Source organism: Acanthopagrus latus, chromosome 8 (assembly GCF_904848185.1).
Source record: "Acanthopagrus latus isolate v.2019 chromosome 8, fAcaLat1.1, whole genome shotgun sequence".
Classification (NCBI taxonomy): domain Eukaryota; kingdom Metazoa; phylum Chordata; class Actinopteri; order Spariformes; family Sparidae; genus Acanthopagrus; species Acanthopagrus latus.
Genome location: NC_051046.1, coordinates 18,686,673 through 18,710,553, shown reverse-complemented (window position 1 = coordinate 18,710,553; position 23,881 = coordinate 18,686,673). Strand labels below are relative to the sequence as shown.

General features: G+C 41.7%; 4 protein-coding genes across 12 annotated transcripts in view; 2 read left to right on the top strand and 2 right to left on the bottom strand.

Annotated features, from left to right (window-relative positions):
- LOC119024565 (transcription factor SOX-6-like) overlaps positions 1–10,577 on the bottom strand; it is a 113,081-nt gene extending 102,504 nt beyond the window's left edge. For 2 of the 5 annotated variants that reach the window (XM_037107477.1, XM_037107481.1), the window contains exon 1: positions 10,409–10,577. The gene's annotated coding sequence lies outside the window, so the exon portion shown is untranslated. Of the gene's footprint in view, positions 1–6,630; positions 7,034–8,140; positions 8,486–10,408 lie in introns of those variants that run through there. The other 3 variants (XM_037107476.1, XM_037107482.1, XM_037107479.1) reach the window with 2 other exon arrangements.
- Positions 10,578–10,772: 195 nt separating this feature from the next.
- Positions 10,773–13,375, top strand: c8h11orf58 (chromosome 8 C11orf58 homolog). The gene is made up of 5 exons (XM_037107484.1): positions 10,773–10,976; positions 11,807–11,890; positions 12,036–12,096; positions 12,320–12,429; positions 12,793–13,375. The coding sequence occupies exons 1-5, from the start codon at positions 10,923–10,925 to the stop codon at positions 13,003–13,005; spliced, it is 522 nt and encodes a 173-aa protein (XP_036963379.1). The 5' UTR covers positions 10,773–10,922; the 3' UTR covers positions 13,006–13,375.
- A 731-nt stretch (positions 13,376–14,106) lies between these two features.
- Positions 14,107–21,959, top strand: LOC119023918 (NACHT, LRR and PYD domains-containing protein 9A-like). The gene is made up of 10 exons (XM_037106221.1): positions 14,107–14,205; positions 15,326–15,478; positions 15,653–15,760; positions 16,291–16,345; positions 16,450–16,657; positions 16,840–18,649; positions 19,002–19,169; positions 19,310–19,477; positions 19,572–19,618; positions 19,801–21,959. Exons 2-10 carry the CDS (start codon positions 15,351–15,353, stop codon positions 20,343–20,345), a joined length of 3,237 nt encoding a protein of 1,078 aa, XP_036962116.1. The 5' UTR covers positions 14,107–14,205; positions 15,326–15,350; the 3' UTR covers positions 20,346–21,959.
- LOC119023917 (pleckstrin homology domain-containing family A member 7-like) overlaps positions 21,182–23,881 on the bottom strand; it is a 135,927-nt gene continuing 133,227 nt past the window's right edge. For 4 of the 5 annotated variants that reach the window (XM_037106215.1, XM_037106218.1, XM_037106219.1 and 1 more), the window contains 4 exons: positions 23,517–23,650; positions 23,262–23,395; positions 22,859–22,899; positions 21,182–21,964 (listed from right to left, as the gene is read on the bottom strand). In XM_037106215.1, coding sequence (XP_036962110.1) covers positions 22,874–22,899; positions 23,262–23,395; positions 23,517–23,650 — 294 coding nt within the window. In that variant the 3' untranslated portion in view covers positions 21,182–21,964; positions 22,859–22,873. The remainder of the gene's footprint in view (positions 21,965–22,858; positions 22,900–23,261; positions 23,396–23,516; positions 23,651–23,881) is intronic. The other variant, XM_037106216.1, reaches the window with a different exon arrangement.

Below are 23,881 nucleotides of genomic sequence, written 5' to 3'. Positions count from 1 at the left end.
AAAACATTCTTCAAGAGGAAACCTAGTTTAAATCACAAACTTTACACATCAAGGCATAATGAATGCATGAAGATTTAAAGATCTCGGCATTTCCCACGGTCTGAAAAAGGGACACTACTGAGTTGCATCATGGGAAATTTAGGCTTGAGCATTTTTGGATCTTGACACAGAATTTGCCAAGTCAAAGGCTTGCTTCGAGCTGGACAATGTGTCTCATAATCTGTCCCTCACAAGTGCTCCAACCCTTTAAAAAGCTGCAAGTTGTTGTAGTGCACCTTTAAATAGTACTTAACCAGGTTTTGTTTTTCCATTACATTTAAACAAAACATGAAACTTGTCTCCCGGACAATTGCCATTGTTTGTCTTTTTTCCTATCCAGGCCTTTAAACTTCCAATAACCATCCAACCCTGTTTACACAGTGCATCAATATCAGGTTTTTTCTAAAATAAAATAAAACGTCACGTCTAATAGAAAGCAAAGTAAACTCTCCTTTTGTGGTCTGGAGCCAAGAAAGCAAGCTACGTGTGACTGTAAATGCTGCTCAGTTCATATATGTCATGGAATGTGTTGTATACCTTAGAAAGCATGTGTGTTTTGTGTATTGTGTGCGTGTGTGTGCTCACTGTCCGAGCCAAAGTACGCATCCACTGCAACGTGTGGTTCTAATTTGTCGGTCTGAGCAGCGTTTGCCACTTTCAGCGGCTCCCTCAAAACAGCCTGCGAGAGGCTCATGGGAGCAGCACAGGAGGCCTTTTCCTCGCCACAAACATTTCAGCACATTTCATTCTTCCTTTCCATCCTTGAACAGACAAATTCATGGTGAAAGCTTAAAAAGAAACCAGCAGCGCTGGGCTGCAGTGGCTCTCGAAACAACTTGCATTAAAAATCTTTCAACAGCAGATAAAGAGAGAAATGTCAAATTCACAGGCACGGCACCTGGGATTCTTGCAGCACTGCAAAAAAAAAAAAAAAAGAAAAAAAAAATTCATCAAAAGGCAGTGCAAATAATTTCTTTTGTTTGTTTTAACCTGCAGGGAGTGCCAGAGGGGTGGGGTGTATTTGTCACGAACTCCATCACACAAAAGATGAGTAAATGTATCTTTAAACACTTTCATTTGATTGTCAAAACTTTCGTGCACCTGTATTGTCTTACATATCAAACCCCACCCATCTGGCTCTTAAGCAGGATATACCAAACCAGAACTTGTTTGCTAATGACACCCACTTTATTGACTCCTTGCATTATGTTAAGCACACTCAGTTGTTATTGAAGTTGGGATTAATTTCAGGGCGTTTACTTAGGACAATTTTGAGGAGAGGATCATTTGACCTCTCCAGCATTTTCTGATGAACTTCTCTGTAGAGTTAGGAATGATTCCCTGAAAATACACTGAAAACTAACTGAGGGAGAAACAGAAGGAAATTGGAGCGGGGAGGAAAGACTGAAGCTCTAAAAGATCCTGGACAAGCAGACATGCTTGCATGTGATTTCCCTTTTCTGTAAAATCATCAGGAGCAGTGTAATTGCCAAAGCATCTGCTGTTCCTGCTGCAATCCAAGGCCACGATTACTGACTGACAGATAAAGAGCCACTTGAGCACCAGAATCAGTCACCTGGTCACCCTATAGTCTTGTTAGATATACCAAGAATCTGCAGTCTGACTGGCTGAAACAAAGAGACTCACCACAACGCTTTAATCCTGTAATTTATGTCCACGTATTAGCAAAGAATCAACTGGGCTGGATGTTTTTTCCAGGACTCCTTTTTTAGCATTAACTTTTGGCTGCTGCTCCTGGCGAAACTTAGATGTCCGTCAAGTGAAAAAAGAGGAGAGAAAACAGGCTGAAGTATGTCCTTTTGCAAATGAAACAATAAAGTTGCACTGATGGGATTTCCATGACCAAGCAGCAATGAAGAAAAACATGTGAGGTTAATCGATTTTGCACGCAACATCAGAGACCCTAAAGAACTTTGTTCTATTTTTAATCGGATGCGATACGTTTCTTAAGGGGAAAATATTTGCAGAAAAAAATCAACAATTAGTATCCAGATTTTGAGTAAAGAGTCTTAACCAAGAGTTAAGCATGATGCTTTGGGATGGCGGCTGACCCACCTGACCTACAATCCCAATGCATCAGCATTTGACGAGCTGGGATTGAGATTCAAAACTTTACTTACTTATTACCAATTGGACCTACTTGGATCTACTTGGATCTACTTTCTGTCTTAATTTTATTGTTCAGCCAAGGAGGTTATGTTTTCGACTGTGTCAGTTTGTTTGTTGGTTTGTCAGGAGGATTACACAAAAAACTGCTGCATGGATTTCTACAAAACTAGGATAAAGGATGGGTCTCGGCCCAACTTTTGGTATGGATCCTGATAAAAGGACAGGTCCAGGAGCGTTCCCTCACCTCCTTTAACATTGCGAGATACAGCGTCGACATTATCTCGGGAAAATAATTGATCTTGATAAAAATAATTGGACATATTTAAGGCCTTCTATGAGTGAGTGCAGTTGGATGTGAATCCAAATAAAAATCCAGATATAGTGGATTTAAATAGGCTTCATTTGGTTTTGGATTGGCCTCGATTGAATTAAAGGGGACTGTTGGGGCTTGGCAGAGGCATACAATCTGCAGAGTACGATCCTGGTATTATATACATTTCTACATATCAATTTAACTGAAGCTGTTTCACCTTTAATCCACTACTGCTTACTCCACTGAAATACAATAGAAGGAAAGAGTTCCCACTTGTCAACGATTCTTAAGGGGGACCGGCATTAGGTGCAAACAGTTCAGTGTGGTCCTGTCAGCAGAGCCAGATCAATGCGATAATGTTTGCCAAGTGCTTCAAATACAGGAGGACTCTGAGGTTGAAGTTGTTGTGACCGCATGCAAGATAAAGCCTGCTGCTCACTATGTCGGTTTCGCGATCACGATAACTTCCTCTGAGGATGTTAGAGATAACCGTGATCTTGCTTCCCAAAAGTACTTGAGCATTTAAGTAATTCTTCCACCCTGCTGTACCTTATATTTCAACAACCTGGAGAAACAGCAGCGTTACTGGAGAGTGTGATAGTGAGTTCTTTCCACTTGAGAAAAAGTGCTCCAAGCTGCGGTTCGCCATGCCAAGCTGTTCACAAATTACAAAATAAACAGAAAACAACAAAATTGCAGACAACATTCATCACTGATAATCAAAATATACGGGGGGAAAAAAGCAAGTGGTTTAAGTTTAATGTGGATTTAAGCCACCCCTTGTTATTTTTCTCTCTAGGCAGGAGGCCAGGTTTGTGACTGTGTTAACAGTGCAGCAGTCATTTGTCAAAGGCCCTTGTGTAAACCATGCATTTGTAAATCTTAGTCAGTCCCTCGCAGGTAAATAATAGCCATTGTTAATGTTGCAGTCATCACACGACGGTGACACACACCCTGATGCCTGGAGAAAAGGGGCCGCGAGAGAGAAAAAAGGCGAGGGAGAGGATGAACTGCGTGAACTCGAGCTGCTCTGTGCACCGGGATGCCCATGAGCTGCTGTGAACCCGACATGGGACAAAGATGTCGCCTAAATACTGTATGCGGAGATGTGAAATGGATTTGGTCATCAGGCACTGGTGTGTCAGGTAGGCTATTATCTGGAGCTTTGTGAGTGGATGGTGGGGAGCAGGTGCTGGAGAATCAGCAGCAGAAAGGAAAGGTTGCCCCGGCCTTTCAAAGAGAGGATGGAGGAGAATGAGCGCGGCGCCTCCTTATTCTCCACTCCGGAGAAAAATGAGGAATCTGTTTCCAAGGTTATGCGGTGGTGGAGAACAGACGAGGGGTCCGCAGAGAAGTACACCCACCCAGCAGGGTGCACACACTCACAGTCATGAACGTACATATGTGCAGGCAGAGAGGCCACCCGGCATAGACACACACGCAAGGACACACCGCAAGGGAAATGCTTTTATATGATGACACACTTAACTGTGCACAAGGACATGCGTGCATACATGCACACAGGTATGCTCAAGCACACACACACACACACACACACACACAACACACAACACACACTAAAACACGCTGGAAAAGACGTCAAAATGCACGCGAGCACCCTGAGTCACACAGAGAGGAACATCTGACGGATCTGATTATGTCCACAATCACAGAAACACAAAAGATATGAAAATCCATAAACACACACACCGATACATGTACACACACACACACCTAAGCTTGCATTGTGGTTGAGAAACATAGGGGCATCTGCCAGCGTGTTTCAAGTGCTCATTCTCCTGGGCTTCAACCTTTCTTTTTCAGCAGCAGCACTGCAATTTGGGTGTGCCGTTGGGCCAGAGATAAGTATAGGCTGACTAATATGCACTTAGGACCCAGGGAGAAATACTTAGGGCTAAATGTTTAATTTGTGTTTGTACAACACATGTCCAATCTGGGGGCTGGTGTCTTTTTCAAAGAGCCCGACAACAAATAATTAGGAGTGTCCAGATCGGCCACAGGCTCAGAACATCGGAGTGACGGTTTTCTGATGAAGGTGAACGACGTCTTCAAAAAAACAACATGTGGAAATGCTTAAATCTGTGACACAGTGGTCGGATGGAAGATGGGCGTTCAGCTCAGCAGGCAGGGTAAATAAAATAACAGCAATGCTAAGGAGGTGATGCGCCCTAAAACTGTAATTAGATGCGATTCACAGTCACAGTCTCAAAAATTCAGCCCTCCATCTCCTCTGTTCCATCCATCCCTTCATCCGTCTCTTTCTCTCAGCCATCATATCTCTTAATCTCTGGTCTTTCCAGCGGCTCGTGCCCTCTCTCTGCCACTAAAGAGTCCCTCTGTGCCACACCAAAGGAGAAGGCCCCTCCGAGTCCAAGAAATATATGCAGCGTATTAGAATAACATGTGAGCAATGGATAGATTTCTAAGTATGAGAATTAGATCCTGCAGGTCGGCCTCGCGTTACATTAACACCAGTGTGCACATTTGCAGGGCTCAATGTTGAAGGTAAAGTCAGAGAAATGGGTGTTTTAGAGAGCAGAATCTGGTTTAATATGAGAGTTTTTTTAAAAAGCAGATAAACATATGTTGATGTGCTGGAAAAGAGGAGTGTGTGTGTGTGTGTGTGTGTGTGTGTGTGTGTGTGTGTGTGTGTGTGTGTTATTAGAGGTGTAATCAGAAAACGCAATTTCCTATATCAAATCAGGAAATCAGAAAACTAGATCAAACCATTATCTGTGAGGCTGCAGGCTTATAAATTATGATGATTTTTTTTTTCTACCCGTGCAAAATGTTTTTGTTTTTTTAAAAAAAACAAAAATGAAAAGTGCTTGATCAAGATAAATCATTTTTAGGAATTAATTTCAATTTACACATTTGCCACAGAGCAAAGAGTCGTTTTACGCTCGGCTCGTGGAATGAGTAATTTCATGTCGCTGAGAGAACGACTGTCAGACCTCACAGCGCAGTGACCGGCTGCTGTTTTCAGGCTCGTCCGCCTGTTGTCAGCGCGGATCCCCACAGAAGCAGAAGAAGAAGAAGAAGAAGAAAAAGAAGAAGAAGGGGGGTGGGAGAAAAAAGAAAATCGCTGCAGGTCTCCCTCAGACAGCGCAGAGAGCGCAACCATGCAGCCCGGGACAATGTGCTGAATTGGCAGCCTATATATAAGTCTGCCATTTGGACACTCTAATGCCACTTTACCTTATGAGGGAACTTCAACCCGCAGCACCTGCTCAAAACAAAATGCCATAGGAGATCAACTTCTGCGAGCCCCCCCTTGCTCGGATTGTTTTTCAGACAGACACTCTCACTTACAAGAGGGAGGGGGGTCGCTGGTCTATAAATTGTTCTGCCGGAGTCCAAACAATTAAAACAACTTGTTGGAAATTGTGATTTACTGCGCAGGCCGCGGTGGGCAGGTCCGAACGGGTAACCGGAGGATCTGTCAAGCCGGGGCAATTATAGCTCCTGAACAGAGGAGCGACTGGATGCGCAAACAAAAATGCGGATGCGTAAAACAATTAAAGTTGGTGCTGGAAATATGCGCTTTCAGGCCTAACACCAAACATGTCATGAGATGAGATGGATGAATTTTTCAGACTTCATTTTTCAAACTCGCTTCGTCCAACGTGTGTGACCCTCCTCTCTCTCTCTCTCTCTCTCTCTCTCTCTCTCTCTCTCTCTCTTCTCGCCCCCCTCGCTCGTTTTCTCTAAAAGCTCCTTATCTGCATGCGAGCAGCGGCTTATCTTAGAGGTGTAGTGTGGCTCTAAATATGGGGAACACCCTATAATGACCCTATCAGTCTTATCCAGGCCGTTGTCGTGTGCCTTGTCCTCCCGTACCCCCTGTCACATCCTCACCGTGAACCCACCGGGACAAACTCTGACGCAGGAGGCAGACCCAGCTGATTGTGCCGATACGCAGGCTCCTCACCCCGGGCAACTAAAGTGTCCCTGCCCGCGTGCACGGCTCAAGTTCACACACAGGCAGTTACCTCAGCGCTGTCACTGCATCAGGCCGCACGACTGACAAGTGAAACTGGCACATCCGATCGCAAAGAGGCACGGTCCGAACTTTTCCAACATAAAGACAGACAGCGATCGCAAAGAGGGAATGAAGATAAACTTACAAGTTATTTTCTCAACTCCTCCCGCCGTGCTGGGACACTGTCCTGTATCCCCCCCGGTATTGTCTCCCAGTGGGTCCGCGTTGGGGCTCCGAGTCTATTTTAATTTATGACTCACGCATTCTTCTAGGGTCAGTCAGCGTGACCTCCGGGGGGGAAAGTTAACTCGGGCCCTACACAGACGCCTCTTCTTTTCTCCCACTTTTTCCCTCTCACTCGCCGCTGTCTATTTCTGCGTGTTGTAGTCCCGCACACGTGAGTGGAGACGCGGGGCACCACGGACTCGCTGCCGGCTGAACTGCGCGTCTTTGGAGGTGCAGCGTGGAGCGGGACGGGGACGCGCACGGGGACGGGGGCGCTGTCCGGCAGAGCGATTCCGGACAGAAGGCTACCGCTGTGTGGCCGAGGAGGAAACTACTGAGAGTCACCCCACTGACTCCAGAGGGGCTGACTCCAGGAGCCTTTTGATTTCTTTTAACTAAAATAAAAAATAAAATAAAATAATTCAAATCAAACTTCAGTGTCTCACGTTCTTGCATTCACTCCTATAAATGCTGCTCTTGCACAGATTTTGTTTTTGTGCATGACGCTTCAGGAACTCCTTCTCAATATTTCTAATTTGGCTCTGAGCCTTTAGACACGTTTTTTCGGTGCTTAAAAAAAACTGCTGGGACATTTATGTTAATTGTGCGTGACGGGGCTGTGGAGGATGGACTCTGCTATAACCTCTTGCACAAAAAATGTGCATATTTTATGGCTGAATTAACCTTGAATATTCAGTTTTCTATGTGCATTAAACTGTGAATAAAAGGGGTGGAAATGCATTCATGTACACGTGTGTGGAGTTCAAATAAAAATCACAGATTAAAGATCTGTGTTCATTTTAGCCTCCCATCAGCAGCTTTAAGATCAGTCCGGGCTGCAAAATCTGAGCTATTCGTAAAGTTTTTAAAATCCTGGAGTTTCATTGTCAGTTCACAACCACACGGTTTTTATGTTCTTATTACCCAGTTGACGTTGGTTGTTATAAAGAAAAAAAACAATATTTCTGTTAATTTGCATGTTTATCAAAGCTAAAACGTAATTAACAATAACTGACAATTAAATCGTGATGTCGATTATTATTTGCCTATTATTTTATTATAACCCTGTTTAATGCCTTGGTGTCTAATAAGATATGCATTAATTAATTTGTGAAATATTTCAGTTGTGTTTGTTTGTTTTTTTCCTCTAATACATAACGTTTTCAAAACAAAAGTCTTTCTTGGATGAGTTTTTGCAGGTCACGTAGGGTCGACCGAGTCTAATCACGGTCCAACTTCGGGTTTACAGACACTGGTGGCCCCTGAATCTGCTGCTGTCATCGCTGTTTGTTGTGAAGCACAGATAAGCGAAGTGCGCACCGACTTATTAAAAAACAAAAAAAAAAAAAAAAAACAAGCAGCCCGGAGGACGCGCCGGCCGGCTCACGGTCCCGGCGCTGTCCACACTGATGCAACAGGACTTCTCTTACCTGGAGTCACTTCTTCGTCATTCGCTGCGTGTTTCTGGGCGAACTCGAGGGTTGTCGTGGCGGCGCGGTGATCAAGAGTTTCGGCGACGAGACCAAAGTCAGTTCAAACAGCCTTCAAATCCCGTGCGTAAAGTCACCATCGCTGGAGCGTGTCGGGGGCTTTGGTAACTCCTCTGTTTTGCGCTCCGCCGAGGATCACAAAGTCAAGTAAAAACACTTCGGCGTCGTGTTCAGAGGTGCTGCTGAGTCCCAAGGAGCTCTCGTTAGGATGATTTTTTTGTTTTCAATTTCTAAAAAGTAGTTAAAGTTATTTCCCGTCCGGCACAATGTGGAGGTTAAGTGAGAGTGCGGGACAGTGTCGGGTAAAGAGGCAGAGGCAGGATAACCCCTCCTCTCTCTCTCTCACTCTCTTTCTCCCTCGCTCTCTCTTTCTCTATTTATCTGTGTCCGTGTGTCTGTCTTATTATCTTCACCTCAACGTTTCATTAAAATACAAAGACACTTGATTTGTCCTTTTCTCTCTTAATCCTCAATTAAACTTTTCCGCTCATCTCTGTCACCTTTTCTCTGTGTTTGTGTGTGTGTGTGTGTAGCCTAAGGGCGCGTGCGTTCGCGTGCGTGCATGTACCGGTCACCTGTTCTCAGCCGCCACAATGAATACTAATGGTTTAATATCAAGTGTTGTTTTTATTGTTTTAATTTCACGAGGGGACAATTTGTTTTTTTCTTTCAAACATTATTTCTATGTGACAGAAAGCAACACAAATTCCAAAACCCACATGAAGTGCAGTCGCATGTTCATTACTACATGTAAATCTCAGCAGTGGTGCTCAAGTATTATTATTTTTAGGACAACTGTTTGTTCTGTGTTTTTTGTTTGTTTTTTTGTTTTGGGTTGTTTTGTTTTGTTTTGTTTTTACAAAATAACTGAGTGTAAATTTAGATGTTTGTGGTAAATAATTTAATATGTATTTTCAAAATTGCCTTCTCCCTTCCTCTCTGAAGCACAACCGATACTGTAAAGTCTGTGAACTTGAATTTAAACTCCACTTTGCACAACAAATGATGACGTTTTGCTGAAAATCATACAGGAAATGATCTGAGTTCAGCTTGATTAACTGGACATAACGTGTTGATCGTATTAAAAGGGGGAGAGAAGCCCAATCACAAACTTTCCGTTCATTACCTCGATGACTGGGTTGCAGAAAATTGAGTTTTTAGCGTGCTGTCGAAGGTGTGAGCGCATCTCGGCTCTTTTCCTTTATTATGCTTACTCTTGCGCCACCTTTTGGCGGTTTTAGTGCATGTCATCCAAAAGAGGGTTCATTTTTCACTGCAGGGCTACAGCACATCCGAATCAGAATCAGTATTCCTTTATTGTCCCACAAACGGGGAAATGTGTGCGCCACAGCAGCCAAAGAACACAGTACTACAAAAAAAACCCAATAACAATAGTGAAAAATGATATAATTAAAAAAGTAACAAATAGAATAAACTTTCATTTATTTTAATGTCCTCGCTAACTGAAATTAACCGATAGACCAAATTAATTCGAATGAGAATAAGTTATGAAGTAATACTAATAATGTTAAATATTCAGACTCAAGATCTGGCGCTCCAAGTTGAAATAATAGCGCCAGGGGATCGAATCATCCTTCACTGACATATATTCTAAACATTCCACAAAAAGATTTATTAGGTTAGCATTTTTTTATTTATCTATTTATTTTTTTTCCAAAGCTGGAGTATGGGAAGAGTTCACATGCTGCTGATTAATTCCTCCAGATAAATCTCTGTATTGTGCAATATCAGAGTTTTAAACGTGTCTGTGACGTCACCCTGCAATGGAAAACCTGTTCCTGCACTTTGCCTAAAAATAATACAACTGAAGAGCTTATTGCAAAGAAACCTAACAGCAACAATGTGGAGACAACACTTTCATACTCCAGCTTTGTATTTATTTACATGAATTTGCTTCCTCAGTTGATGAATCAAAGATATTTCGAATCATGCCTACGGAGATAAGATGAGCATTATTTTCTAATGCACGATTTAGTTCATAAAATAATTAGGCTTTCATAAATAAAAGTCTCTTAAGCTCCCTGGCGTTGGTCAGTCAAGAGTTTGTTAGCCTAACGAAGTATATTAGCTGCATTAGTTATTTAATTAAATGGTTGCCTTCTTGCTGAATGAAACATGTTTTTATAATCAAACGAGACGTAACGTAAACAAAACCTTTCCACTTGGAGTCTGGAAGAAGTAGCCTACCTGTTTTTCCCTCCTCCGTACTTCCGAGGACTTCTCAGTGCTTTGACGTCGATACGAGACCATGTTGTTCTATTGTCAGCTCTATTGTCCAGTACAACTGCTGCTGCTGCTGTTGTTGTTGTTGTTGTTGTTGTCGTCTTCTTTTTCTTCTTCTTCTTCTTCTTCTTCTTCTTCTTCTTCTTCTTCTTCTTCTTCTTCTTCTTCTTCCTCTTGTCCTCCTCTTCTGGTACTTCTTCTTCTTCTTCATTTACAACATGTTGGTAGCATTGTTGCTAAATGATTTCAAAATAATTCTGTCTCGATTTGGTGCACTGTCTTCATATATTTCATTTTGTTTAAGGGTGATTAATTCCACCGGTGCGTGGCGGCAGAGAGTTGATATAACTGACTGTAATACTAACGATGAAGAAAACGGAACAGGAAGTGGCGACACGAAGGATTGTTGACAAAACCACCTAGCCTTTGCTAAGTGGTATGGTATTTCATTGACATTTTAGGAAAGCTTTCGGTCATAATGAGTTCTCCAGAGGACAGACATGGGACAAAACGACCCGCGTCTCCAAGTGAAGTGAGTAAAATAATAAAATGTGAGCGTAATGCGTAGATGAAGGCAATTAATGGCTTCGATAGCGTTAGCGTCACGTTAGCGTGTATGCTACCTCAAGGCTTCAACAGCTTTGTCAAGAAATCTGGACACGTCTTGTTGTTGTCCACATAAAGTTTAATTGCCTTTTTAGCCTCACTCTAAATGTATTGCAGGAAACGTACTACACGTTGTTTTGCGTTTTGTCCGATGTGGTTAAGAACAACAGGCTCTTTCTTAAGCCTGTAGTACATTTGACAGTGTTGACTGGAGGGTTTTATTTAGCAGATTGGCTACATGGAGTCTCATACTATCTTCGTTTAAGTTACCACTTACGTTATATTCTCAGTTGTTATGAAATGGCAGACAAATCACCATTACTGTGTTTTTGAAACAAAGATGACATGCATTAGGCTTTAACTGAGCCAGTCACGACAACATTTAATTACATATTTATGCAATATAACTGTAGTGTTTATGCAAAACCAGTGAATGACGGCTTTGCTGTTGTAAAGATAAAACATCCTTAATGTTTGTCGAAAAGATAATTTCAAATCTCTTCCAAGTGTTTGAATCATCAGATTGTGTTTTTGCATTCCTAAGTCATCAGGGGCATCCGCCACCATGTTTTTATTTTATAATACATATTGCTTTGTACTGCTATGCATTTTAATTTGTGTGGCTTTATCATGCCAATATTTGAGGCTTTATGAACTGCTTTGAAAAAGTAGTTGTGTAAAGAATGATTATTATGTTTAAATTCTGCACATGTTGCGTGCATGGGTCCCTATGTTGAGAATGTTTTGCCTCTGCAGGAAGGGTCCACCCAGTGGTCATCAGCTGATCTGGGCAGTAACGAGAGGAAACAGAAGTTTTTGCGTTTGATGGGTGCTGGCAAGGTCAGTTTTCTGTATTGTTATGATCAATTTACTTTCAGACCACAGCATAAAAATATCACAGCTTTGATTGACTTGCACAGCCATTTTGAAATTTCTAGAGAAGTCTTGATGACCTATATAAAATTGAATTGTTTCGGTTTTCCAGAAAGAACACACTGGTCGCCTCGTCATTGGGGACCACAAGTCGACATCCCATTTCCGCAGCGGTGAGCTTCTTTATTTGGCTTTTGGAAAATCCAGCAGTTGTTCTGCTAATGTGAGACATGTCCTATAAACTGAGTCTTTGACACTTACCCATGCTGCATTATCCTTATGCCCAATGCAATTAACCCGGCTACCCCACTACACATCCGCCGCACAGCTCTATCCATGCATGGATAGGCCTGTATTGGCTGGGTGCACCTGTTGTTACTGGTGTCTCCTCTGCAGGGCAGGAAGATAAAAAGATGAACGAGCAGCTAGAGATGCAGTACCACCAGGGTATGGATGGAAAGCTATTGGGCCGGAACCGGAGACACTTTGGCCTGGGTTTCAGCGAGGTGAGGCGTCTTCCAGGGGGCGGGGAGGAGATATGTTGTCAATAATGTGTCAAACCATGTGTTCAGAGCATTATGTGTGCTGTGATTGTTTGTTGTGTAAGTAATATGCAAACACTGAACAATTTTCCAAGGTGTCATGACATCGTTTTCTTTGAATTTGAATTCCAAGGAAACGATAATGTTTGAATCTATCAGGATCACTACAAAATGTAACAGGCTGTTTCTTTGCCTAAGACTGGATATTCACCAACGTTCAGCAACATCTGTTTATAGTCTGGGTTTTTTTAAAATGCGTTGTCAAACAAATAGAAGAAAAAGAAAAACAAAAAAACTTCTCTCATCTCCTTGTTCTCAAACCCACAGCCTGAGCCGTGTCCTCCCCCACCTGTGCAGCATCAGACAGAAGCAGCCGACTCAAAGAAATCCACCAGTGAAGAAGAACCCACAGACGCAGAGGACAAAGGCTGCGATCCTAAACCAAAGGAACAGACCTCTGAACAGGCCAAGCCCAGTTCAGACAGTAGGAATGACGAAAAGAAACACAACTACAAAATGGCTTTTGTGAAGTCAGCATAGGCGTGTGGGAGGAGTTAGTTTTTGTAATCTCAAATTTGTACATTTTGATGTTTGTGTAATTAAAGGCGATCACTCATCATTTCAGACCTTTTTACTGTGCAGAAGTTTGTGCTCTACATCCTGGTGTGCATGTTTTCAAAGAATTAAGTCTGCAGGTGAAAACATCAACTTTTGGTTGAGCTGTGTTGAATAATGTCGAGACGCCCATCGGTCCAGTTTTTATTTAGTTTGAGCATTTTAACAGTCACTGCATTTGCCACAAGTTGTGTTGGAAGAAACGGGGTTGCTTGTAATTCAGCATGATTGGTATACACATTGTACATCTTGGGATTTCTTGTTTGAAAACCAATAAAAGCAAGTGTCAGTTGCATTACGTGCTTTATTCTTAACTCTAGAGCTACAGCATTTCCAAGAGCGATTGCATTCCCCACTGTCTTTCCTTTTTAGATACATAAAAGTAAAACCACTGTGTTTGTGTTTTTGCAGGAGAACTCTGAGAAGAAAACTGATTTATTGAGACCTTTTCAATCTTAAGACCATGGTACTAGGTTCTAGGCTATTTATTTAATCTATCAGCACTTTTGACACTTTTTCATGCTAAAACTATATTAATTCTGTATAAAGGGGACAATTTGATGTGTAAGCATTCAGGAGAATTTAAACTGGCCAGAAAATCCACTACTGGGGTAGTTTAATAGATTATTCTCAACAGTAATATCCCATGACAAAGTCAAAGTACTAAATACAGTTAGCTGGTTAGTCCCCTGGATTCCAGTCTGTGGCTCATGCCCTCCAACAGGACAAAAGATAAATATACTAGGCTTTTTTTTAATCAGGTTCTCCTGTTTGTTTGTTTAATATAAAAGCTTGACCTGAAGAGTAACAAGTTACTATTGTTGGATAAATGTAATGGAATAAAACGTGCATTTCCCTCTGAAATGTAGTGGGGTTGAAATCAGCATAAAAGGGGAGAAAGATTAAATAAAATACATAGACCTGAAAGTTGTAAGCAATAGGCTTTTCACACACACACACACACACACACACACACACACACAACGTACATAACATGCGTCCTACTTCCTGGAGAGTCTGACAGTTGTCAAACCAACACACACTTCCTCATCCCCTCTGATGATGAACATACACGCCTCACATAGCAAGACACTTATTGAAAAGGGAAGACACCACAGGAAGCTGGTAAGATGCATCTTGTGTTTTTGCATAAAGAAAAAACATAAACCGATCGATTTAAAACAGCATTTACAGTAACCGAAACTATCGTGACCGTCGGGTTGCCAGGCTTGTTTTTTAAGACGGGATCAGACGGTGTTGGCTCTCATTGTTCGGGTGAATGTAGGCTTTATCTATTTATTAACGTAATAAACCCCAACCCACTGTTGACGTGACCGAACTGAACTGCCTAATTTATTCTGCTACTAGAAGACGCGAGGAACCATCATTATCAACAAGCCCTGACTCGGAAAACACACTGGAGCTTTAACGTTGGCTGTGTTTCTACTGTCACAGAAACCTGTTTGCGTGTGTGTGTGTGTGTGTGTGTGTGTGTGTGTGTGTGTGTGTGTGTGTGTGTGTGTGTGTGTGTGTGTGTGAGTGTCTTGGGAGGGTTACTTTCGGATGCTGTCAAGGCCTGTTGCAAGTGTACCAATTTAAAAAGGATCTATAGTTTTGCTATTGTTTGCAGGGAAAGAGTAGGAATGAGCAACAGGTTTGTAGTTGTACTTTGTAGTGTAACCCTTCAGCAGCACAATCTGGCAGCCCTGGATGTCACCTGACTTTACTGCCAAGCACAGCTGATCGCAGTGGAGAGAGCTCCACCTTGTTAAGCTAACTGCGTATTAATGAGAGTTAAGAATAATCTAATATGACGGCTGTCTGTGTCGGCTGTTTATCCTGCCACAAATCTAAACTTCCTCCAAATATTGAGTTTTTCTCTGACTTTGCAGTTGTAAACATTGCTGTTCCTACTAACAGTCACAGTAGTAGTTTCTTGGTTTTGTCACATTTTCTACATGTGTGGCCTGTATTTCTAGTTTGCACTTGCCCTCCAATAAATAGCTTAATAATAAACCAGTGTTTCATTGCTTTTTTAAGAATTGCAGCTGAATTGAATGTCTTCTAAACCTCAGTATTATGATAATGTGAATAAACTCATGTTGAATATAATTTGTTGACGCAAAAGAAATGGCAATTGCACATCACTCACAGCTACACAGTATACACAAGTAAGTAGTTAGCTTCATATAAGTACTTTGTTTATTCATTTTAAACTAATCATGTGCTCGTCCCTGTCTATAAGAATCTAAATAGACGTTGCCTTCAAAATGGATTCTGCTGAAGGGAACCAACAGTGTCCTGATGGGCCACAGTTTCCTGCTTCATCCTGCTTGTCCATGAGAAATGACGGTTCCATTAAGGTTCGACATGACTTCACCAAACAAGTGGCTGATAGGTACAGTAGTATATACAGTCTATTCCAGGTCCGTAGTTGTGGTATCCTTGTGGTGGTTGGAATGTTAATCCGTCCACCATGATCTGACACTTGCCCTGAAAATTGATGCGGACCACTTACTGTCTGATAAGATCAAAAGCTACTGACGCTGACCTATTTGATTTGTCTCATCAGCTCAGCTGCTGTTGAGGAGTCTGACCTGCCCTCCTCATCCTGCCTGTCCATGAAAAGTGACGCTTCCATTAAGGTTCGACATGACTTCACCAAAGAAGCGGCTGATAGGTACATAAAATCTTATTTACCTTTCAGTAATTCAAATGTTGTTTTTTTCACATTTAATTGTCTGCATGCTGGTCAATATATGATGGTTTTTTTTTTTTTATATTTTCTATAACCTGACAGTAGTAAAGTGGCTCTGGAGACTGAAATGTTGCTCAGTCTTTCACTTTTTTCTGCAGAGGAGAATTATCATGCCAACTAAAAAACACTAAAGCTGATAAAAACGCAAACTGTATGGTTACAAGAACATGAATCCCAATGACAATAGTGATGTTTACGGAGGCCCTGAGGGGCAAGCAACGTTTTTTTTGTCTGATCTAACTTGAGATCTGAGCTGATCTCTATTGTGTTTATGACTTGAGGACTGGTAGGAAATATTTTCTTGACTCCCCTTGTATTTTGTTATATCATCATGAAAAAGAATTATTACCCATCCCTATGCTGCATGAATGAATGAGTCATTCAGACAGTGACACTATTCGTACAGAAATGCTTCATTTTAAAATAACATAACTCTCAATATTCATTTCAAGAGACCAAAATGAGTGCTCAGAATCGACAGAGCCAGATGGAACCATCATATTTAAGGTGGGGTATGGTCTCTGATGTCTGCACTGAAAAGCAAAATGGCTAATACACACTAGATGGCATCTACGCATGCATTCGTCTCATTCTGCTTCCTTTCACTGCAGTCAGTGGCAGAGCATGCCCAGAACATTTTGCTGAGCGAGCTGAAAAGGTTTGAAAGGATGCTCTTTCCACAACTATCACAAAATGAGGACAGTTCGACCACTGGAGATAAAGAGCAAGACAACAGTGCCAGTGAGGGAGCTCTGAAGATTACTCTACACGTCTTAAACAAAATGGGCAAAAAAGAGCTTGCCAACAAACTGGAGAAACGTAAGAACCAAGAGTAGGAACAAATACTGTATGTGATAGATTTTTATGAAAAGGCCAATAACTGAAATATTGTGCTATGGTCCTTGTTTATATTTAACATAGTAAAAAAAAATGTATTTTTTCCCTCAAAATGTTGACGCACAAAAACTATATTCTTGTTTTGGTTTCCTTTGTCCAACTAGACATTTACGGTGAGCTCGACATCTGCCAGCGCAAACTCAGACACAAGTTGAAAAAGTTTCAGTACATCTTTGAAGGAGCAGCACAGCACGGGAAACAGACGCTTCTCAACAAGGTCTACACCGAGCTCTACATCACAGAGGGAGCCGATGGAAGTGTCAATAACGAACACGAGGTCAGGCAGATCGAGACACCAGGCAGGAGACGAGCGACCGAAGAAAAGCCAATCAAATGTGAGGACATCTTTAAACCCCTACTCGCACAAGACGGATTCATCAGAACCGTGCTGACCAAAGGAATTTCTGGCATCGGTAAAACGATCTCTGTACACAAGTTTAATCTGGAATGGGCTGAGGGACGAGTCAATCAGGATATCCAAATCCTAATTAACCTTCCCTTTCGGGAGCTGAATCTGATGAAGGAGAGACGCTACACGCTGACGCAGATTCTTCATCATTTTCTCGCAGAGGCGAAAGAATCAGGGATTTCAGATTTTGGCAAATACAAGACTGTGCTGATATTTGATGGGCTGGATGAGTGCCGGCTTCCCCTGGACTTTGACCACAATGAGCCCTGCTCCAGCGTCTCAGAGCCGGCTCCAGTAGATGTGCTGCTGACAAATCTTATCAAGGGGAACCTGCTGCCCTCAGCACACATCTGGATCACCTCCAGGCCAGCAGCTGCAAATCGCATTCCAGCTGATCTCGTCCACCGTGTGACAGAGATACGCGGGTTCAACAACCCGCAGAAGGAAGAGTACTTCAGGAAGAAAATCTCTGATCAAAACATGGCCATTAAAGTCATCTCACATGTTAAGTCGACCAGGAGCCTCTATATCATGTGTCACATACCAGTCTTCAGCTTCATAGCTGTCACTGTTCTGCAGGGGATTTTAGAAGAAACAGAAAGGAAGAGCACAGACGAGGATGAGGGTGGAAGAGAAATGCCGAAGACTCTGACACAAATGTACACACATTTCGTGGTGTGCAGCTCATTGATCAGAACCAGGAAGTATTCAGCAGGACAAGTCAAGATAGACGAAGAGATGATCTTGAAGCTTGGGAAAATGGCCTTTGAGCATCTGATGAAAGGCAACATGATCTTCTATGAGAGCGAACTGAAAGAGTACAACATCAACATTGATGACGCTGCAATATATTCGGGACTGTTCACGCAGATCTCAGGGAATGATTTCGGATCTCATCTGGAGAGGGTCTATTGCTTTGTGCATCTCAGCGTACAAGAGTATTTTGCTGCAATGTACATTTTCTACACATTTGTCTGCTTCAGTCAGAACTTGCTGGAACCACGTGAAACCACCACGGTGCGGGAGGCTCACAGTGACGTGACCAGCCTTCTCAAGAGTGCAGTGGATGAGGCCTTGCAGAGTGAGAACGGACACCTCGATCTTTTTCTCCGTTTCCTCCTTGGACTCTCACAGACGTCCAATCAGACCTCGCTGAAGAGCGTTCTCACCGGAATGAGGAGCAGCTCGCCAAGAAATGAGGAAATTGCTGAGTACATCAAGGAGAAGATCAGAGAAAATCCCTCGCCAGACAGATGCATCAATCTCTTCTACTGCCTCAGTGAGCTGAATGATCAGTCCCTCGTGGAGGAAATCCAGAACTACCTGAGCTCTGGTAGTTTGCCAGAGACCAAACTGTCTCCTTCACAGTGGTCTGCTCTGGTCTTCGTGTTGCTGACCTCAGCTCACCAGGAAGAGCTGGATGAGTTTGACCTGAGGAAATATTCTCGATCAGAGGAGGGTCTTCTGAGGCTGTTACCAGTGATCAAAGAATCCAGAGTAGCCGTGTGAGTAAAGAATAACATTATCCTCTGCACATTCAAAAAAATAGCCTGTCCTTGATAAAAAAAAGTCTCAGAATTCATTTAACATCAGAATGGGCCCTCATCCTCATTGTATGTAATGCAATTTTATTTTTAAAATTAAAATTGTACTGTAATTGTAAACAGCGTTGATATTGGATTGGACAGTGTCATGCGTGCAATCTCAAAATGCCAATTTGTTTTTGCCAGATTTTTTGTAAACTGCTAATTATAAAAATAAAAGGACCTTGGAGATGAATGTATTTGATAGTCTTGTTTATGTCTCAACATTCTGTTAATTATGCTAACAAATGATTATATATGTTTCCCTATGAAGGCTCAAACAATGCAACCTGACTGAGAGATGCTGTGAAGCGCTTCAAGCAGTTCTAAGCAATTCATGTCTGAAAGAGCTGGACCTGAGCGATAACGATCTGCAAGACACAGGAGCAGAATTTCTGTCTGCCGGACTCGCAAGTCCAACGTGTCAGCTGGAAAAACTGAGGTTTGTGAACAAGTGCTGGAGCAGTCTTTTCTATGACAATCAATTCAAAAATACAGCTGAAACAAACTGAACACATGGCCAGTCCTAATCTACTTTTAATGAATAAGACGCCATTCTTTGAATTCAATTTATTTTTTCAGACTGCCACACTGTAGAATCACAGAGGTTGGCTGTGGATTTTTGGCGAAAGCTCTAATGTCCAACGGCACCAAGCTGAAGGAACTGGACCTGAGTTACAATCATCCAGGGCAACAGGGGATGGAGCTGCTGTCCTGTGTACAAAAGGACATTGAACACCTCACCATCAGGTATGGCACTGAGTGAGATGTCACAAGTTGTTTTTGATCTGGACACTCGCGTAGCTGACTGTACATTTCAAAACTTATCTTTTTTTTTTCTTAGCTTGGACAACAATGCAGAGTGCTACTTAAAATCAACTCTGAAAAAATGTAAGTAGTGTTTTCTTTACAAATACATTTTACAAATCATTTAGTATTTTCACTCAAATAGTCAAGCTGTTCATTCTTGAATATATCTTGCTTGAATGTTGACTAATGTCTGAATATGTTTATCATTTTAGGCGTTGGACAACAGATATGTTGAATGTCATTTCCTGTTTTTGTTTCATCAGATGCTTGTGAGCTCGCTATGGATCTGAATACTGCCCATTCACGCCTGTCTTTTTCTGAAGACAACACAAAGATGACACGAATGGACACAGATCAACCATTTCCTGACAGCCCAGAGAGGTTTACAGACTGGGGCCAAGTGCTCTGCAAAGAAGGTCTGTGTGGTCGTCACTACTGGGAAGCAGAGTGGACAAATGAATGGATAGGTATAGGAGTGGCTTATAAAGGAATCAGTAGGAAAGCATCAGGTAATGATAGTGTTCTTGGCTACAATGATCAGTCCTGGAGTCTGCGCTACTGTCACGGCAAATACACCGCCTGGTACAATAAGAGCGATGCTGCCATATCCATTCCCTACTTTGACTCCAAAAGGGTTGGAGTGTTTTTGGACTGGTCAGCTGGCTCGCTGTCCTTCTATGCTGTATCATCAAACACAATGACACATCTGTATACGTTCCACACCAAATTCACTGAGCCACTGTACCCAGGCTTCAGACTGGGATATGACAATTCATCGCTGACCCTGTGCCAGCCAGAATACACTTGAATACCCTTGAATAGTCACCGTACAAATGTTTTCATAAAATATGTAGAGAGAATAAACCAGGGAGGGAAAAAAAGCTACCTTTGCATTATGAAAACATTACGAGGAAAATGAAGGCATTTCAAATGACCTTGTTTCTAACGAGCTATTTCCTTCTCTATCAACAGTAAATTCAGAGTGTTGCTATCAGGTTCACGTTTTCTGACAGCTAAGAGAATATTTTGTATGAAAAAATATCTCACTAAAAAGTCATATTTTAGGTTAGTCTTAAATTTCCCACCTGCATTATTGGACACGTCACTGATTTGCCAATCAATCTTACAGTCCCTTTAATATAACCCCCTCTTATGAACCCAGATAGCCACATTTTTTTCAACGGGAAAAGTAACTTGTTTCCCTTCGAAAGCTGTCTGACACTTTACTGCCCGCTTGACAGGACAGCCAAGCATCAAAGCCCTTCAGCTTGACGGTTTGCCCTGTCCAGCTGTTTCTTGGGTTGCTACCACAACAGGCACACTGTATCTAGAATATGTATGCCAGGTCATTTTCCTTAAGCTTTGTCACACTATCCAAACACAGTAACAAAGAGTTTGATATTCCAGGAAATTACTATTGATGAGTAACCAGCGTTGTTCTCCAAAAATTGTCAACAGCAGTGTGAGCGAGCAGCTAGCTACACACTCAAGCTAGAATGGATGAAAAGCTTTGCATATAAACACAAAGTGTAGATACTGTACATTTAGCTTTTTGATTTTTTTTTTTTTTTTAACATCCAGCAACTGTGCATCTCTAAGGCCAGGAGGTTTGGTTAAAGGTTTTGAAGAAAAGCACCTTCTGACTTTTTTTGGTCAAACATTGTTTATTGTGTTGTGTTTTAGCAGATGGAACGTCTCCCACTCAAGGGAGGCTACGTACAGGATAGGCCAGAAGATAAAGAATGATACAAAAAGACACAACTACGTATCAACTTCATGTTACAATGTTAAATTACCATTTGAATGTAAATATGCTTTTAAATGAATACCTTTAGTCTATCCTGTTTGTTTATGTTCTAGTTTATACAGAAAAATGAAATAAATGTATTAGTGCATAATTGTGACAAACAGATGTATTATATTTTTGAAACCACACAGACTGAAACATTTTTAGCAAACAAATATCAAATAATGAACTTGTTTCTGTAATGACATTGCTTTTTCATGTGTTTTCATTATTATTCAGATATACTGTAAATAAATGATCCATGACAAAACACCCCAACTTGAATCTGAGCATGTTGACATTGGCTTTCATTTCACTCTTCTTTTATTCACTCATAAAAATACAGACCAAACAGCAAAACAGGTAATTACACTTTCTTTAAAAAAAAGCAGTTCACTCGTGTTTTAAATTATTGTTACACAACTGTGCAATATAAATGCAGAAGCAAGACAACTTGATAATATTTCAAAACTCTGATCAAAAAACGTCTTGTTCTCACTAATAAAAAAGCGACTTGTTACAAGTGAATCAGTTAGTTGGCATCCGCTGAGAAATGATTTGATCCTTCCCCTTCCTCAAGAATCTCGTGTGTTTTGGTTTGTTGGTCGTTGATGTGGGTCAGTGCTCTGCAGAAGCTCTCGCTGAGTAGAACACAAAGAGAAGAAATATCAGTATTTGTTCTTGTTGTCCAGACATCAGGTGTAGACACAAACTTAAATTTAAAACACAGCGCATATGCAAATCAAACACTTATTTCATTTGCATAAGAATTTTGATCTTGAATTTTGAAGAAAAATGATCCTTGTAACAGTTCATAGTTTGTGATACCTACAGGAGACTGGGCTCAAATGTTATTTTGCAAAAATAATGTGTTCATAAACTGAAATGATAGGAAATCAAACCTATGTGATCTATGCTGCTTTGATACAGGAGCCACACACAAACCACCATGCATGAACAGTGTGAGTGATATTCGTCCTGAAAGAGTTCAAAATTGACAGTAAACAAACACATTTTCACCAAAACACCAGTTCACAAAGAGGGCCGCCACATTTCACCAAAGCAGTCCTGCCTATGCCACACTGACCATGAGGACAGTTGAAAGGAAAGCTCTCTGGCGAGAATATCCCCCAAAACAGAGAGAAAGAAAAGCAGGTCTGTGCACAGATTTGTTTCAACAACTTACTCTAATACAAAAAGAGAAGAACACCAAAACCAAACACAAAATGTTACTTTCAAATAAATTTTGTTGTTTTCATACATTTAATTAAATGTTCCTGATACAAACTTAGTTATGTACATGTAACCAAGCTAAACATATCAGTTTAACTCGCAACAGAATCGTTCTCTGTGGTTCTCTTGAGATCTCATTTACATCATGAGCAGATTTTAAAGATAAAAAGTGAACATTTCTCAGTTTGGGTTAGAGTCTCCTTTGCCACAAATCTGTGCACATTCCTGAACCAAATCAAACAGTATATACTGAAACACACAACACAATACACACCACCCAAAAAGGGAAATGGCAGGTATACCTGGACCAGATATGCTCACGGACTCTCCAGCCACTCAGTCCCTGCACACCAGGGACAACGACAAATAATGTGTTGCTTGTCTAAGATAGTAATCTAAGATGATTCCTGCTGCACCAGTATATACCACCATTTGTGAATTAAGAATGAATTTTGACTGCAGCTTTATTCTTCAACAACAGATTGGTAGACAGGAGCTACTCCTGAACATTCATGTAGTGGAAAACCATGTTTTACTTATTTTAGGTTTAAAGGACACTAAATGAGGATATTTTGGTGAATCTTCTTCATGAGACTGTTTGAGGGCCGGTTGTTAAGGTTAGGGTTATGAAAAAGGAGAAAACATGTTCTTTTGTTTTCCAGGCTGGGGGATGCATGACGTTAATGAAGGTGTGAGGGCACTAACCTGCAACCAGTTTGCTCTTGCGTGAGGCCTCGGAGGCCAGTGCTTGGGACACGTTCATGATCCTCTCCTGCTGCTGTAGAGCCGAGTCCAGCTCACTGAAGTCCAGCAACGATGACGGCTGTATGTTCTGGACGCTGTTGAAAAAACACAAATGCTCAGGAATACAAATGGACAGAGACACAACCCACTGGTAAAGTCCTTCACCAAAAACAAAAAACAGCCCAGCTCCAGTGGCATTATTTGAGAGCTGCCTACCTGGATTTGGCCAGGAGGTTCTTGATGCGCTCGGCCCGGCGGAAGCGTTCCTCCTGCTCCTCTGGACTCAGAGGCTCCTCAGAGTCAGACTCTACGTAGCGCTCTGGGATGGGAACTTTCTGTGGTTTGGACAGCTGCATGATGGACAGAGAGGAATTCCGTCTTATAGTCCCATATGTTAAGGATGCGATGCCAACACTGTCCCGTTTTCTAATGTTTCCTTTCTTTACACAACAGATATTAAAATAATTTGCATTGCAATAATGATAACCTTTTCCACAATGGCAGTAAAGCATTCCTGATTCAGGTATTAATGCTGTGTTACATAGCTGAACATTTTCAACTAAAATCAAACCCTTAAAAAA

What these genes read in the sequence shown, in the direction of transcription:
- LOC119023918 (XM_037106221.1), top strand. Translation starts at nt 15,351, where the DNA reads ATGGATTCTGCTGAAGGGAACCAACAGTGTCCTGATGGGCCACAGTTT. An exon ending in AAAGAATCCAGAGTAGCCGT is followed by an intron (nt 18,650 to 19,001) that starts GTGAGTAAAGAA and finishes TTCCCTATGAAG; the next exon opens with GCTCAAACAATGCAACCTGA. An exon ending in TGTCAGCTGGAAAAACTGAG is followed by an intron (nt 19,170 to 19,309) that starts GTTTGTGAACAA and finishes TTATTTTTTCAG; the next exon opens with ACTGCCACACTGTAGAATCA.
- c8h11orf58 (XM_037107484.1), top strand. Translation starts at nt 10,923, where the DNA reads ATGAGTTCTCCAGAGGACAGACATGGGACAAAACGACCCGCGTCTCCA. An exon ending in GTTTGATGGGTGCTGGCAAG is followed by an intron (nt 11,891 to 12,035) that starts GTCAGTTTTCTG and finishes TCGGTTTTCCAG; the next exon opens with AAAGAACACACTGGTCGCCT. An exon ending in GACATCCCATTTCCGCAGCG is followed by an intron (nt 12,097 to 12,319) that starts GTGAGCTTCTTT and finishes TCTCCTCTGCAG; the next exon opens with GGCAGGAAGATAAAAAGATG.